This window comes from Mobula hypostoma, chromosome 12 (assembly GCF_963921235.1).
Source record: "Mobula hypostoma chromosome 12, sMobHyp1.1, whole genome shotgun sequence".
In the NCBI taxonomy this organism is placed as follows: domain Eukaryota; kingdom Metazoa; phylum Chordata; class Chondrichthyes; order Myliobatiformes; family Myliobatidae; genus Mobula; species Mobula hypostoma.
In genome coordinates, this window is record NC_086108.1 from 49,808,630 (window position 1) to 49,826,000 (window position 17,371).

Genomic DNA, 17,371 nt, shown 5'->3' on the forward strand with positions numbered 1-17,371 from the left:
ATAGAGGCAAGAAGAGCTCTTATTTGGCAAATTCAGATGAAATCATCGCTTGAAGTCTCGACATCTTGGTGTGAGTTCGGTGATGGTCTTTTGACCACCCACCTTACAATGGAGGCTTAAAGAAAATAAGTACTCATTAATTTCTTTTTGACCCTGAAATTACACAGAAAATGAAGAGCACATTTACTATTTCCACTATGCAAAATTATTTGATGCAGTTATTGAATTTAAACACTGTGTTTAAAAGTGTGAACACTTCCATCACACTTACCTTTTATAATCTTCCACTAAAACATTACTTCAAATAATGTCCTAAATATCTGGGAATGAAATATCTGTCTCCCAATATACATCTGGCTTGCAAATGATTTATGGGCAAAATGGTTCTCTTCGCTATTCCTATCAAGAGTCCATCTATTAAATTCTACAATATTAAAAACTGAAACAGTTCTTCATACTTGCTATGAGGAATCCTGACAATTAGCATATTAAAAATTCTTATATTATTACAAACATGAGAAAATATTATGTTGTTTTAATTTATAATCCATCTGACTTTTAAATAGTTCTTGATAGAAGAGAATATGAATTTCTGGTTGGACACAAAAATACTTAAAAAGAACCATGTATTTTGGAAGGTTTACTTTTTGTATCTATCTCATTGAGAATAAAGGCTCTGAATGAAATCCTTTTAATGCATATTGGCCTTATTTTTGCTATTCTTGAGACTGACTAATACATTGAGATGTTATTCACTAATGTTAACAGAAACTGACAAGAACACAGCCCAGCTAGCATTGCCTCGCATTGACATAATGAACAAAGACATGATGAACCTGACTAATTGTCTGGAGTCACCACCCATAGACCCTGCCGACCTGCACTCTCATTTGAGGGAAGAGCCCAACAAGTTAACTCTTCAGATTAAAAAGCACCACAAGGCACAGCAGTATCTGAGTGCTAAGTAGCCCTAATATTGCATCTTACGGCCTAGCCTATCTCCCCTCACCGGCTGAAGCTTGATGCTGTTAGTCCTGGCCAATTTAGACATGGCCTTGCCTGCAAGGCTTCCCCAGCATTATCTTTTATTTCAGATTTCAAACAACTTTTATTTTCTGTATCTCAGAGTTCACAGCTCTAGCAGGACTTGTATCCCCCTTCTCTGTTCCCTCCTGACTTACACCTCTCTCAGACAAACCATGTGCTTTTCTCCAATAAGCCTTTGGAACCACTTCCTGCTCTTCTAGATGACACCAACCTGCAGGTTCACAACCAACACTCACAACACGCTGGAGGAACTCAGCAGGTCGGGGCAGCATACGTGGAAAAGATCGGTCGACGTTCCGGGCCCGAACCCTTCGTCACGTCTTCGTCACGCCTGAGTTCCTCCAGCGTGTTGTGAGTGTTGCTTTGACCCCAGCATCTGCAGATTATTTTGTGTTTGCAGGCTCACAACCTCCAGCTGGTCCAGGCATCCACTTACCTAACTCCATCCCTCCCTTTGACTGTAAAGTTAAACATGCCTTGAGTTCAAGAGTCAAAAGCACAGTACACTGTTAATACAAAGATCCTTAACAGTGTTATGCATAGGGATTGTGGCTCCAAGTCTATGGTTTCCTGAAAGCAGCTTCACAGGTTGATGGGCTGGTAAAGAAAGCAAATGGCATTGAGTTTCAGAGTCAGGAAACTACATATATTACAACTTTCAGGCCTCTCTAGAGTACTGTATTCATATCTGGGCATCCCAATATAAGAAGGATGTGGAGACTTTGGAGAGGGTGCAAAAGAGGTCTACCAGGGTGCTGCCTGGAATAGTGGGCATGTACTAAAAGGAGTAGTTGGACAAACTAGGGTTGTCTTCTCCAAAATGAAGAGATTGAGGAGGTACTTGATAGAAGCTTATTAAATTATAACAGGCATAGACAGAGGGGACAACCAATATCTCAACGTTGAAGTGTCTAATACCAGAGGGAATGCATTTAAGGTGAAAGGAGAAAGAGTTCAAAGGAGAAAAGGAGATGTGCAAGTTTTTTTTATATATACCGAGTGGTGGTGGGACTTGAATTCGCTGTCAGGCGTGGTAGTGGAGGGAGATATGATAGAGATGCTTAAGATGCTTTTGGATAGGCGCATTAACATGGAAGGATATAGACCATGTTTAGGCAGAAGTGATTATTGTAATTAGGCATCATTAGCTTAATTAGTTTGGCACAACATCATGTACTGTTCTATGTTCTATTATACATGTCTGTTTTCTAAAATTTCCCAGCTCTAAGATCATATCACTGGGCTGAAATGTAAATTCTGTTTGACCCTCCATAGTTTCTGCTTAAACTGTATCTGCTGGGTTTATTGCACATTTCCATCATCTGTTTTTTTTTGGCTTTTTGTTCTGTAACTTTCTTTCTCATGTAGCAGTGCAACTTAAAAGTTTTGCAAACAGAATTAAATTAAAAATAAATAAGTGTAATTAAAATACATTAATACAAAGAAAAACAACTCAGGCTCTTAACATTTACCACAGGGTCAAATGCTTTATCTAGATAGAAGTGGTCTTTATTCACATGCCCTTGGAGCAAAGCTGAGAGTCAATGTGAAGTGCATCCAGTCACCTTCAACATGACAACGTGCTGCTGCTGAGTCCAGTGAGAGTCCAGCAAGGGAGAAGACTATTGATAGTCATCTTTTGTCACATGCACATGAAGTGCTGAGTTCTGAGTGCCTGGAACCATTGGCCATCGATCAGCTCCTCATTTCACCCACATTATACTCTCTCCTACAGTCTCTTCCTGCTTTAACAAGAACCACAGATATCACTGTGCTCCAAACCTATTCTGGTACTGCTCCCCAACTTTTCCTTCGGTATATTGACAACTACATTGGTGCTGCTTCCTGCACCCATGCTGAGCTCGTCAATTTCATCGACTTTACTTCTAACTTCCACCCAGCCCTCAAATTCACTTGGTCTATCTCGGACACTTCTCTCCCCTTTCTCGATCTCTCGGTCTCCATCTCTGGAGACAGACTGTCCACTGACATCTTCTACAAGCCCACTGAGTCTCATAACTACCTCGACTATACCTCTTCCCACCCCGCCACATGCAAAAATGCCATTCCCTATTCCCAGTTCCTCCATCTCCGCCACATCTGCTCCGAGGATGAGGTTTTTCATTCCAGGACATCTCAAATGTCCTCTTTCTTTAAGGATCGTGGTTTCCCTTCTGCTGTCATTAATGATGCCCTCACCTGCATCTCCTCCATTTCCCGCACTTCGGCTCTCACCCCATCCTCCTGCCACCACAACAGGGACAGAGTTCCCCTTGTCCTCACCTACCACCCCACCAGCCTCCGGATCCAGCACATTATCCTCTGCAACTTCCGCCACCTTCAACAGGACCCCACCACAAAGCACATCTTTCCCTCTCCACCCCTCTCTGCTTTCCACAGGGATCGGTCCCTCCGTGACTCCCTGGTCCACACGTCCAACCCCACGGATCTCCCACCCGGCACTTATCCCTGTAAGCATAAGTGCTACACCTGTCCCTACACCTCCTCTCTTGCCAACATTCAGGGCCCCAAACAGTCCTTCCAAGTGAGGCAACACTTCATTTGTGAGTCTGTTGGGGTCATCTATTGCCTCCGGTGCTCCCGGTGCAGCCTCCTCTACATCGGTGAAACCCGACGCAGATTGGGGGACCGCTTCATCGAGCACCTCCGCTCTGTTCGCCAAAACAGACGGGATCTCCCAGTAGCCACCCACTTCAACTCTGCTTCCCACTCCTATTCAGATATGTCCATACATGGCCTCCTCTACTGCAATGATGAGGCTAAACTCAGGTTGGAGGAGCAACACCTCATATACCGTCTAGGTAGTCTCCAGCCCCTTGGTATGAACATAGAATTCTCCAACTTCCAGTAATTCCCTCACCCTCCCTTCCCCTGTCCCTATGTCACTCTGCCCCCTCCCCCAGCTGCCTATCACCTCCCTCATGGTTCCGCCTCCTTCGACTACCCATTGTGTTTTCCCCTATTCTTTCTTCACCTTTCCTGCCTATCACCTCCTTGCCTGCCTCCCCCACCCCTTTATCTTTCCCTTTACTGGTTTTTCACCTGGAACCTACCAGCCTTCTCCTTCCCACCCTCCCCCCATCTTCTTTATAGGGCCTCTGCCCCTTCCCTCTACAGTCCTGATGAAGGGATCCGGCCCGAAACGTCAACCGATCTTTTCCACGGATGCTGCCCGACCTGCTGAATTCCTCCAGCATGTTGTGAGTGTTGCTTTGACCCCAGCATCTGCAGATTATTTTGTGCTTGTGACCACAGATATCTCAATGTTCCCATCATTTCTATTGCTCAACAAAATGAGCCTAATTATGGATGGTTTCACACTGTGAATCAGTTTTCACTGTGAAGCGTGACTGTGCATGTAAACAGGCACCTTAGAAGATTTTAACAGTGACCCGACAGCCACAAAATTCAATGCAATTTAAGCTCCACCCTGAGTTAAAGAAAGCATATTTATGTGTACTTATCTCAACTACTAGTTGTCTGAAAGGAACTTACACCCAGTCAAGTAACCTTCAAGTTGCTGGAAAGTGCAAAGTTCCACAAACCAAGTCGAGTTTATTGTCATATGCACAAGGGCACGTATGCACAGGTGCAATGAAGTCAACCAGTGATCTGTTGTATGGAAATTATCATGGCATCACTGGTGGCCAAGGATTGATCAGTTGATTATCTAACCAGCTCAGTATTTATCACATAAAGGTCAATGGATGTGGCACAACCAGTAGAACTGACTTTCCTCCAGGTGGGTGGGGCTGCTTGACTGAACGGTGATCACATCTGAGTGGTTGTGGGCAGTGAACCACCAGTACAGATTTCTCATCCTGTCTCTGCCTCTTTACCTTAGGAGTCATCAGGTATCTAAACTTGGCTTCTCCTGCCTCTCATCCAAATGCCGTCCCTCAGCAACATCATTTGAAATTTTTCAAAACTACAATTTCTCCACTGCATCTAAATTGTCAAGACTGCTTTCTCACTTCCAGCACTCTCGGAGCTGAACTGAGTCCTTGGCCTGGATCTGTTCCATTTCTACCAACTCCATGGGTTCCCTTGTTTAGTCTGAGATCAGATTAGATAGTGTACAACCTTTGATCCCAAGTAACAGTGCCCCTTCTCCAGCCTCGGTTTGTTTACTGCAGAAAATCTCTAGAGTCAGCCAACTGAATGAACTCCTGGCAAGTCTCCTTTGCTCATCTTTCTATAAAATAAAAGTTATCTAAAACATTACTTCTGACTTAACCCACACCGAATGCAATTCATCAATAATCCCTGCTTACCAGCTAAGTATTGTCCCAATTGGCCCTTCTCTATCTATATCATTTCCTCTATTCTTAGAAACATCTGAGGTTCCTACATTCTGTCCATGAGCAACCCAGAAAGGTTAGCATTCCACCACTGATGACTGTGGTTTCAGCCAACAAGGCCCAGGAATTCAATCCTCAAACACCCTCTACTTCTCCTTTCTCTGTTCCTCCCTGTATCTTCTGGCATCTGATTCTAATTCTAGACAGCAACTATTTTAGTAATTCCCCTGAGACACTCTGGGGCATTTTTGCTGCATTATGAATGTTATGTAAATGGAGTTCTCATGGTGATTGCACCCCATGAGTCAGTATTCAGTCAGGAGATTACTAATCTAGTGACTCTTTTTATCTACCCAGAAAATAACAGATTCAAATCACACAGGTAGACCGTATATAGCTGTTAAGATTCAATGACTATTTTGATTCATTTATTAACTTTTGACATATCCCTTGCCAAACCCTGTATTTAACATGAGTTGAATAACAACATTTTCAACAGGTTTTCCAGTTGCTGCCTAGTTCAGTTCAAAGACTAACATGAATCTCTGGGATCTGCTATCCAATTAGTTTAGATTCTAAACTAAAAGCAGAAGTCAAAAGGGATGTGCATTATGCAAAGAGTTCTTCAAAATTATCTGTACAGATTTAACCCTAGGCTAAAGACTATCTACAAATATCAGTTTTATTCCTTTAAATCACATGCCCTCTAGATCTTCCAAGTCAGTTTCCATTTTGTGATATATTGAACTTTGCTGTTAAAAATTTAATAAAAAATCTTTAAACAGAAGTTAAAGTGGATGGAAATTTATATGTCGGGCTTTGATTGATTAATCAGAACTGCCAGTTAAGGGGCACGATGACTAGATGTGCCTCTCTGGCTAGGATGATCCTGCCCGATAAAAATTCAGTCCTGGTGCCCCACTATATGACTACCATCCATTGAATCACACTGATTGGAGGGAATGTGATATTAGATTAGTTGGGATTTTAAGGATTCTGGGAATAAGGAGGGACGGGCTTTGTATTGGATGGGACAGCAAAGGAACAAGGAGAGAATGGAGGGTGGAGTTGGATTGTCTAGAAGCGTAGTTAAACTGTGGAAGCCTCCATTGAAGGAAATGTGGAACCAACGTACACAGAAGGTACAAAACAGCCTTGAAGGCCATTCTCATTCTCTGTGTCAAAATCCTTCAGAATGAAGTAAGGAGTTAAAAGAAGGGAGGAAGGCAAACATACATCCCTTTTTGGTGTGGACAGTTCAGACTATGGCGTGAATCCCTGATTCTGCATTGGAAGACTGTGGGACAAAAATTCAGCCAAAGTTTAGAACTAGCAGTGGGACAGTGGAGGGAGCAGTAGATGGCAAAGCCAGTAGCTACAAAGTGTGAGGCCATAATATCCACTAAGGAACTAGATTAACTCAAACACCCATTTCTTTCTTTGACTGAGTGCCTCATCTGCTTTGATGTTGTACTTCAGTTCCAGGCAGTCGGTTGGTTAACCAATGCTGGAGAACCTACTTCATTTGCCAATGGCTGAAATCTGCTTGCTCACTACCAGCATTATGGATGAAGGCCAGGTACCACGCACCCTTCTTCTTACCCCACCAATTTTAAAGTATCATTACCTGTCGAGTCCAAAGAACTATTTAGCAGGTTACCAGAACAAAAGCCACCTCAATCCATCGCAATGAGGTCATGTACACCAACTGAGTCTCCCGCATCATAAAATGCGTGCAGGGAGCAAAGCAAGTTGTGCCCTATAAGTTTATTTTAGTGCAAGGTGACTACATTTAATGATTTAATTGATTGATCAGAAGAAGATAGCTTCACTGAGCTGGTGTGGCTTTCAGCTTCCCTCCAGCAACTGATTTCATAACCCATGCTTCTTCCATAACAAAGCTGAAGTGTTGTCTATTGCACTAGGTACTAGATAAGGCCTGGCTTTGATGGACATACAATTGTTGTGACATATTCAAAATGGAGCATGGAGATCTCCTTGTATCCCAAGTCAAAGTCAAGTTTATTATCGTCCGCACAAGTGCCTGTATGCACGGGTGCAATGAAAAGCTTACTCACAGCAGCGTCTCTGGCATATAGGATCCTATCGGCAGCATTCACAACAAAAACGCAAACCGAACATAAATTATACATGATTTTTCCAAGAAAACACAATTAGAACAAAACTAGGAATGCTGCATTGTTGAAAGTGTTACTTTAATGCAAAGAGGCTGAATTTACTATAGTGCTGCTAAACAGTGTCTATATTCATCACTACAGATAAGGATGAATTATTAGTCATTTCGTGCAATTGATGGAGCAAATTTGTTGTTTACAGAGACAATAAGTGACTGCTTCATTGGCTAAAAAGCATTTGGGCACATCCTGTGAGCAGGATGAAGCACAAAATAAGGGTAAGGTTGTTACTTTGAAACCTGTCATTAAAGTTTCTGTATGAAAATGCATACTAAAAGGCATCAATGAGCAAGGGTGCCACAAATATCTTACATAATGAGATCATAAGCATGCTATTTATGATTTCATAACATCTTCTGCACTAGGAATATCTCTGCAGCAAGTTCAGCAAAAATGATGATCCTACGGCTGAACCCCATCCACAAGTCACCAGTCTGCACAGATGCGAAGTGTACCAGGCACCAGACAACAGGTCTCTTTCAAATCAATACAATGAAATATCTGTTGCTAGGCAGAGAAAGAATCAGCATCATTGCAGTCAACATCTTGCTGAAAGCTCATTTAGACTGAAGCACTTGCTCACAACACAATGGTTTCTCCTCGGCACTTTCTCTGAAAAACATCCTACCTCTAATGTGGCAATGCGGGTGCCAAAATATTTGTCTGGTTTTGTAATTCCAAGTTAAAACAGGGATTTTGCCTTCACTGACTAGCAAAATAACAACATGATGAAATGATACCACAAAAGAGGTCTGTGTTTGACTGGCTAAAAGAAAGCAGATTTTATTTCTATCATCGTAGTATTGAACAGTAACGTCATTACCAAAGTGAAGTCTCGGTACGCTCCTTGTCTGTAAAATCCAATTAAACCACCAGCAGACATTCAATTATCTGACATACAATTATTTTCCCAAGTTGAAATGGGTGTTCCAACTATTTCAGGATGAGTGAAATAGTGACTCTATGTCATGGAAAGAAATGACAATAACTCATTAAAGCTTAGGATTTCACCTAAATTGTGGATGAATTAGGGAGATTTTGGCTTTTATTTACTACTGATCTTCCATGAGTATATTAGGCAACATTTGAGCTGAATATTCTGCATAAATAAGTGTGCTATTTGTAATCAACAATTGAAAGGTTAAGATTTTATCAATTGGAAGTTAAAATTTACCTGTGTTTTCAGGTAAACACAGAAAAACCTACACATCAAGTTCACCCTAAGAGCAAATGCAAGTCTATTTACCTGATCCAGTCAGAGGACTGAACAGCCAACTGACACATTGTGAGGCGGTGTCGACTGGAGACAAGGCCCTGCAATTAATAACAAAAGAAGTAAATATTAATAATAATGCATAATCTGAAAGTATTCTAAAACAGTTACACCTAGATTTTATGTATCAATTGTGAAGAAAAGGTAAAACTTGCCTGTCATTCAATGGCCATTTCATCAGCATTCCCACCTATCAGGAAATTAGGTTGGTGATTCACCCAAATGCAGGTTTCATTTGCCTACCACATTTCACAATGACTTCTTCAACATAATGCAGCTCCTTTTAGTCAGACCTATGCAATAGGGCTACAGCCGATGCAATTGCACTGGCTCTCCACTCGGCCTTGGGCCTCCTGGACAACAGTAATATGTACTGGGCTGCTGTTTATTGATGGCAGCTCAGTGGTCAAGATGACCATACCCTCGGTACTAATCAATTAGCTCAGAACCTGGGCCTCATCTCCTCCTCACTGACAATCAACACGGGTGCACCTCAAGGATGTGTGCTTAGCCCACAGCTCTACTCTCTCAACACCCATAACCGTGTGGCTAGGCACAGTTCAAACACCAACTATAAACACACCGATGACATAACTGTTGAAGGCAGAATCTCAGATGGCAACGAGGTGGTGTACAGGAGTGAGATCGATCAGCTGGTTGGGTGGTGACACAAAAACAACCTTACACTCAACGCCAGCAAGGAACTGATTGTGGATTTCCAGAAGGCGAAGTTGAGAAAACACACACCAGTCTGTATCGATAATTCAGCTATGGAAGGGGAGAGCGGCTTTAAGATCCTGGGTGTCAACATCTCAGAAAATCTTGGACCAACATACCTCACTATTTTTGTTCTCTTTTTGTACTACATACTTAATATTATCATTAATTATTTATATAAATTATCTTGTTGCAATTTATAGCATTGTTATGTACTTGTGCTGTAAAACAACAAATTTCATGACATATGTCAGCGATTCTTCCTCTTCTTAGTCCATCACCCTAACTGGGGCATTGCCAACGGCAGCAGCTCACCAGAGTTCATCGCACCGTCCATGGTGGAGTTATATGTCAGTGATATTAAACCAGATTCTGATTCTGACATATTGGTGTAGTTACAAAGAGGCCAGTGGCAAAACTTCGTTTGGAGTTTGAGTAGATTTGGCATGTCCGGAAAGACTCGAGAAACTTCTACAGATGTACCATGGAGAGCATTCGAATTGGTTGCATCACCGTCTGGAATGGAGGGGCCACTGCACAGTGTTGGAAAGAGCAGCAGATTTTAACCTCAGCCAACTCCATAATGGACACTAGCCTTCCTACCACTGAGGAAATCCTCAAAAGGCGATGCCTCAAAAAGGCAGTGCCCATCATTAAGGACTACAGTACCACCACTACTATATAGACAGAAAGTGTGATCAGGTTGGGGATAAGCAGCAGATTGCACTTGGTTGGAGGATGAATCAGGATCAGAATTAGGTTTATGATCACTTCCCCAACCTGATCGCACTTTCCATCACCCGCACCCCCATTCCCACTGCCAGCCCAATTCTGCCTCATTTCCAGACTCTTTGCAGCTCCTGGTATCACTCTGAGACTTACTTCCCGGTCTGATAGGCCTGCTTCATATCATTTTTGAAATTTCCCTTCTTTTTCTAACTCACACCCTCCCCAACCAATTCCTGCTCTTATTTCTCCCAACACCTGCAATTTCTCCCCTACACCACTTGGCTTCCCCAGACATTCTTTCCATCTTCCCTCAAAATAGGATCCATTCCCAAAGATCAGAGTATGCATCACCTTGTAGCTACATGCACAGGTAGCCAAAACGACCAAGGTGGAGTTTTAACTGGAACTAAACCATTTTCTTAAAATAAGTTTGGCCCTAATTTGTAATCTTATGGGTGACTTATGATCTGATGTTAGAGCACCCATTTAGCATGGCAAAAATATACCTGACACCGAATTTTTAGGATATGTGATGAGCATGAAGGCTGCAAATAACAGATTATAGACAAACAACACACATAAAAGTTGCTGGTGACTAGGAAGAGGTACAGTCGATGTTTCGGGCCAAGACCCTTCATCAGAACTAACTGAAAGAAGAGCTAGTAAGAGATTAGAAAGTGGGAGGGGGAGGGGGAGATCCGAAATGATAGGAGAAGACAGGAGGGGGAGGGATGGAGCCAAGAGCTGGACAGGTGATTGACAAAAGGGTTATGAGAGGATCATGGGACAAGAGATTGGCAAAACAGATTATAGAGCTGTTTCTTAATTTTGAATTGTATTAAACTGACTTCATGCTATTAAATGCTGGGTATGATTTTTGTTTATTGCTTAATAATCATGTTTTAGTAAGAAAATAAACACCTGGCTCATTTCCTCCCCCACAATAGCTCCCTGCAGACCAGAAAACATACAGCAGCTTTCAAACCATCTACCTGCAGACTGGAAAGAAAGGATGCTACCAATAATCCAAAGGTTTGCCCTACTACAATAGTTATGGTACAGCACAATAGTGATTATTGGTTACAGTTTCATGAATGTCATAATAACTATAGGTTACTGCAGTTATATAGTGCACAAACTTAGTGGAATATAATAGAGGATGGGGATCACTGTGACTACTAGTAGAGATTCAATCTCCAGTTTCCACTAACGTCACAGCAACATTGTCCATTCATTTTAAAACAGTCTTTCCTCGGCTCCCTCCATAGACGCTGCTTGACTTGCTGCCTGTTGCTCAAGATTTCTAGCATTTGCAGAATCTCTTATGTTTATGTTTTTATATATTATTATTTTAATCACCCCTTTCAAATCACACCTCAACCTCCTCAGTCTAATGAAAATTGATCTAAATCTTTCAAGATTCACTTCATTTATTTTTATTTTATCGCATCAGGCAATATGCCAATGAGGTGGAGCTGAGCCCTCCATTGCCTCAACAATCCAGCCATCATGTAAACCCGGAGAAACACTTTGTGCTCCCAAATGAAATCTCATTAAGCTTTTATATAGTTCACCATTACATTATTTGTTTTATATTTGTGTGCAGAAGAATCAGAAGGGGAAGGGTACATGGCCCCTTGAATCAGGTTAACTGTTGTGTACTTAATATTTAAGTAATGTTTGAGTAATCTTGTTCATTTAAATAATTAATTATGGGTTGTATGCATAAATACGTGAATTGCATACATATCATGCCGCCACATGATACATGAGTGCCTCGCACATACACGTGTGTAAACTCGAAGTTAGACCCACATTTCAGACTCGTGTCATCTTTTGAATTAGTTTAATGTTTTGAAGTTCCAAAACATAACATTGGCAGCGAAGTATTTTTAAAACAAACCCAAGACGGCTACTGACCTGTTGAAGCACAGTAAGACATTTGAATTTAAAAGAACAGTGTGGAACAGTCAAATTTTATAAACAGCACAGCACGTGTAAAGATGGGCTGAGTTTTAAAAAAAAGCAGCACAACACATTTTTTCGGAAGGGAAGACACAATCCTGTTTTTTTTAAGTGTCAGAAAGATGGCATCAGAGTGTGACTTCTCCCAGCTCATCATCAAAACAGTTAAATTCTTCCTATTCTAATGTGATAATTTTCCTTTTCCGGGTGACTGGGGTCCTATCAGGATCTTTGATCTACAGTGGCACTCAAAAACTGTGGCTCTTGGAGCTCACCGATCAGCGCATTTCAGTATGTCCAACTGCAGCCTGAATTTGCGCGACTTTGAGTCATGCACTGCCCTGTGGACACAAATTCTCGCTGGTGTCACAAACTGAAGTGTAGCAGAAGCCAGAACATTGAATACAATGACAGCGGCTGTTGGAGGGTTCTGCACTCGGGACCGATCACACACTCTCTCTCTCTCTCTCTCGATGGTGAGGGAGAGTTTGCTGCTGATTCTTGAGTCGAAAAACTCGAAGTAAAAAGCAAACAGTTCAGACTGACTGTAACATCGAAATAGTGACCGTTTCTCTCCCCTCTTGCAGTGGGTGCAACGATATCTGTCTCTCTCTTGTTAGTGCGAGAGAGAGCCTGTGGGATGTCGAAATGTTGGAAGAACAGTTACTTTTTTGATGTACTGTAGCCTATGGTCTCTCTTTGGGGGCTTTGCTGTTGCTTGCATGATGGGTGGTGGGAATGCTGATGTTTTATGCTAGAATATGTGTGGAGGAGGGGGAAGGTTGTTGCTTTTGCTGCTGGTGCGTGGGAGGGTGCTGGGGGCTTTAGGTTCTTACATTTTTTCTATCATTTATTCTTTGGGGTTTTCTTCTGCTTTGAGGATGTCTGCAGAGAATAAGAATTTCAGGTTGTAATACATTCTCTGATACTAAAAGGAACTATTGAACTATCGAAAATGGAAGAATTCATGGGTCCTTAAAAAGTGAGTACTGGATGATAATGAACATTAAAAAAAGAATAGAAATGACTGCCTACATTAGAAAAATTTACACATTTGATTACACAAAAGATAACTGGAATATGTATACTGAGCTAATTCAACAATATTTTGGCTATTTCATTTGCTTCAATGAGAAACAAGTGGCAATTTTGCTGAGTGCATTGGGTTTAAAGGCATACAGATTGCTTCAAAGTTTGACTACTCCAACCAAATCAACAGAAATAAGTTTTGCTGATATTGTCAAAGTAATGCAAAAACACTTACAACTGAAGCCATTGTTGATTGCAGAATGATTTAGGTTTCGTAAGTGAAATGAAAAGGAAGAGGAGTCCATTTCAGCATACATGGCTGAATTGAAGAGACTGTTTGAGCATTGTCCATTCAGTAATGGTCTTAATGATGCACTGAGAGATCATTTAGTTTGTGGAATCCTTCAAGTAAGCATTCAAAAATGGCTCCTAACTGAAGCACAACTTACATTTAAAAGAGCAGTTGAAATCACTATTTCAATGGAAACCGCACTCAGAGATACAATTGAGTAGCAGTTAGGAATGAAAGTGGGCCTATATAAAATTGATGCGTCTAAACAGAAAACAGCCTGGCCAAACAAATTGCGTTAATGTTGTAACAGGAACTCACATACACCAAATAACTGCAGATTTAAAGTTGAAACTTACAGGAAGTGCAACAAAGTAGATCACACACAAACAGCATGTCAGCCAGACAAAAATAAATGGACTGCACAGGGAAGAGGAAAAGATTTTTAAAAATCAAGTTTCAAAGTGCATTTATTATCAAAGAATATATAAATTATACAACCTTGAGGTTGTTTGCTTATAAGCAGTCACTAAACAAGGAGCCTGAATGAAGCAATTAAAAAACATAAGACCAACTCCTAGTGCCCACAGAGAAAGAGAAAAATAACAAATCACACAAACAAAAGAAGCAACCAACATAACAGCATTCTGAACCAAATTGAGTCCTTAGATCGAAATCCCAGGAGCAACTTGGAGTAGGCCCAAAGACTATATGTAAGTAAGGCATCCGTTAGTCTTGCGAGACCATGGATCTGCACCTGGAAAGTCTTCACTCTCCAGGGCGCAGGCCTGGGCAAGGTTGTATGGAAGACCAGCAGTTGCCTATGCTGCAAGTCTCCCCTCTCCACGACACAGATGTTGTCCAAGGGAAGGGCATTAGGACCCATACAGCTTGGCACCAGTGTCGTCGCAGAGCAATGTGTGATTAAGTGCCTTGCTCAAGGACACAACACGTTCCCTCAGCTGGGGCTCAAACTCATGACCTTCAGGTCGCTAGTCCAATGCCTTAACCACTTGGCCACGTGCTCACACAAAGGCTATATATACAGTGCCTATAAAAGTTATTCACCCCCCTCCCTTGGAAGTTTTCATGTTTTATTGTTTTATAGCATTGAATCAGAGCGGATTTGATTTGGCTTTTTGACACTGATCAACAGAAAAAGACTCTTTTGTGTAAACATGAAAACAGATCTCTACAAAGTGATCTGAATTAATTACAAATATAAAATACAAAATAATTGATTGCATAAGTGTTCACCCCTTTCAAGTTAGTATTTAGTAGATTCACCTTTGGCAGCAATTACAGCCTTGAGTCTATGTGGGTAGGTCTCTATCAGCTTTGCACATCTGGACACTGTAATTTTTCCCCATTCTTCTTTACAAAACTGCTCATGCTCTGTCAGATTGCATGGGGATCATGAGTGAACAGCTTTTTTCAAGTCCAGTCACAAATTCTCAATTGGATTGATGTCTGGACTCTGACTTGGCCACTCCAGGACACTAGCTTTGTTGTTTTTAAGCCATTCCTGTGGCTTTATGCTTGGGGCCATTGTCTTGCTAGAAAACAAATCTTCTCCCAGGTCACAGTTACCTTGCAGACTGCTTCAGGTTTCCTCCAGGATTTCCCTGTATTTTACTACATTCATTTTACCCTCTTCCTTCACAAACCTTCCAGGGCCTGCTGTAGTAATACATTCCCACAGCGTGATGCAGTCACAACCATACTTCACTGATGTGTTTTTGATGATGTGCTCTGTTTGGCTTATGCCAAACATTGTATTTAGTCTGATGGCCAAAAACCTCAATTTTGGTTTCATCAGACCATAGAACCTTCTTCCAGCTGACTTCAGAGACACCAATATGCCTTCTGGCAAACTCTAGCCAAGATTTCATGTTAATTTTTTTCAACAGTGTCCTTCTCTTTGCCACTCTCCCATACAGCTGTGACCGGTGAAGCATCCGGGCAACAGTTGTATGCGCAGTTTCTCCCATGTCAGCCACTGAAGTTTGTAACTCCTTCAGAGATGTCACATGTCTGTTGATAGCTTCCCTCAATAGTCCCCCTCTTGCTTGGTCACTCAGTTCTTGAGGACAGCCTGCTCTAGGCAGATTTACAGCTATGCCACATTCTTTCCATTTCTTGCTGATTGACTTAACTGTACTCCAAGGGATATTCAGTGACTTGCAAATGTTCTTGTATCCATTTCCTGACGTGCTTTTCAATAACTTTTTTGCAGAGTTGCTTGGAGTGTTCTTTGGTGTAGTTTTTGTCAGGATACTGACTCATCAGCAGTTGGACCTTTCAGATACAGGTGTAGTTTTACTACAATCAATTGAAACACCTTGACTACACAAGGTCTCCTAAAACAGATCTCCATTTAACTAATTACGTGACTTCTAAAATCAGTTGGCTGCACCAGTGATGATTTGGGGTGTCATATTAAAGGAGGTGAATACACTATGCAATCAATTATTTTATGTTTTATATTGTAATTGATTTAGATCACTTTGTGTAGATTTGTTTTCACTTTGACATGAAAGATTATTTATCTGTTGATCTGTGTCAAAAAAGCCAAATTAAATCCACTGTGATTCAATGTTGTAAAACAATAAAACATGAAAATTTCAAGGGGAGCTTAATACTTTTTATGGGTACTGTAGTTACTTATTTATATATGTTGATTAGGTATTCTTGTTCATTTCACTACCGGTCATATGTATAAAAACGTGAATTGCATACATCATCATGCTACCATGTGATACGTGCATGCCTTGCTTAAAGTAAACTTGAAGTTAGACTCCTGTGCCTCCCTTTAAATTAGTTTAATCTTTCAAAGTTACAAAAACATGACATTAGCAATTTTACAGATTACAACTGATCCTAAGCTTCAACTTTCCTGCCTAGGTTTTTTAGCATTCCATGAGTTTTTTTTAATATTGAAAAATCTATCAGTTTCTGTGTTGAACATACTGATTGATAACTCAGTCTTTTGGAGTATCCTAATGATTCACATGTGTTGATTAAAGAAGCCAACAAGATACCTCTTTCCAATGCAAACCACCTCTACTTTTGACCATAAAACCCAATATCCAAATTGTTTTGTTTATGATCCAGAAGTAGGAGGAAATAAAAAAAGATTAAGACCATAAGGCCATAGACCATAAGTCATAGGAGCAGAATTAGGCCATTTGGCCCATTGAGTATGCTCCACCATTGAATCATGGCTGATATTTTTCTTCCCCCACCCCACCCCATTCCCCAGACCTTCTTACTGTAACCTTTCATGCTGCGTCCAGTCAAGAATCTCTGCCTTAAATACACCCCACCCACGACCTGGCCTCTACAGCTGGGTGTGGTAACAAATTCCACCAATTCATCACCACCAGGCTAAAGAAACTTCTCCGCATCTCTGTTTTAAATGGATGCTATCCTGAGGCTGTGCCCTCTTGTCCTAGACTCCCTCACCATAGGAAACATCCCTTCCACATCTACTCTGTCTAGCCTTTCAATATTCAAAAGGTTTCAATGAGATTCCCCACTCCTTCTAAATTCCAGCGAGTACAGACCCAAATTAAGAAAGTCTTGAAGAAAAGCTGGGGCTATTTTCATTAGAGCTGAGGAGATTAAGGTCCTGATGAAGAGTCTCAGCCTGAAATGGTGACTGTTTACTCTTTTCCATTGATGCTGCCTGGCCCGCAGAGTTCCTCCAGCACTTCATGTGTATAGGGTCTGATAGAGATAATTAAAGTAATAATGCTGTGGGAAAGAGCATGTTAGATGGGTCAATAATTCTGTTTAAGATAAT

The 17,371-nt window shown here is 41.3% G+C and overlaps 1 protein-coding gene across 1 annotated transcript in view; it reads right to left on the reverse strand.

Annotated features, from left to right (window-relative positions):
- Positions 1 to 17,371, reverse strand: part of nmnat2 (nicotinamide nucleotide adenylyltransferase 2) — a 294,286-nt gene that overhangs the window by 178,334 nt on the left and 98,581 nt on the right. Inside the window, exon 3 of the mRNA XM_063064047.1 lies at positions 8,811 to 8,878. Within this exon, the coding sequence (XP_062920117.1) occupies positions 8,811 to 8,878 (68 nt within the window). The remainder of the gene's footprint in view (positions 1 to 8,810; positions 8,879 to 17,371) is intronic.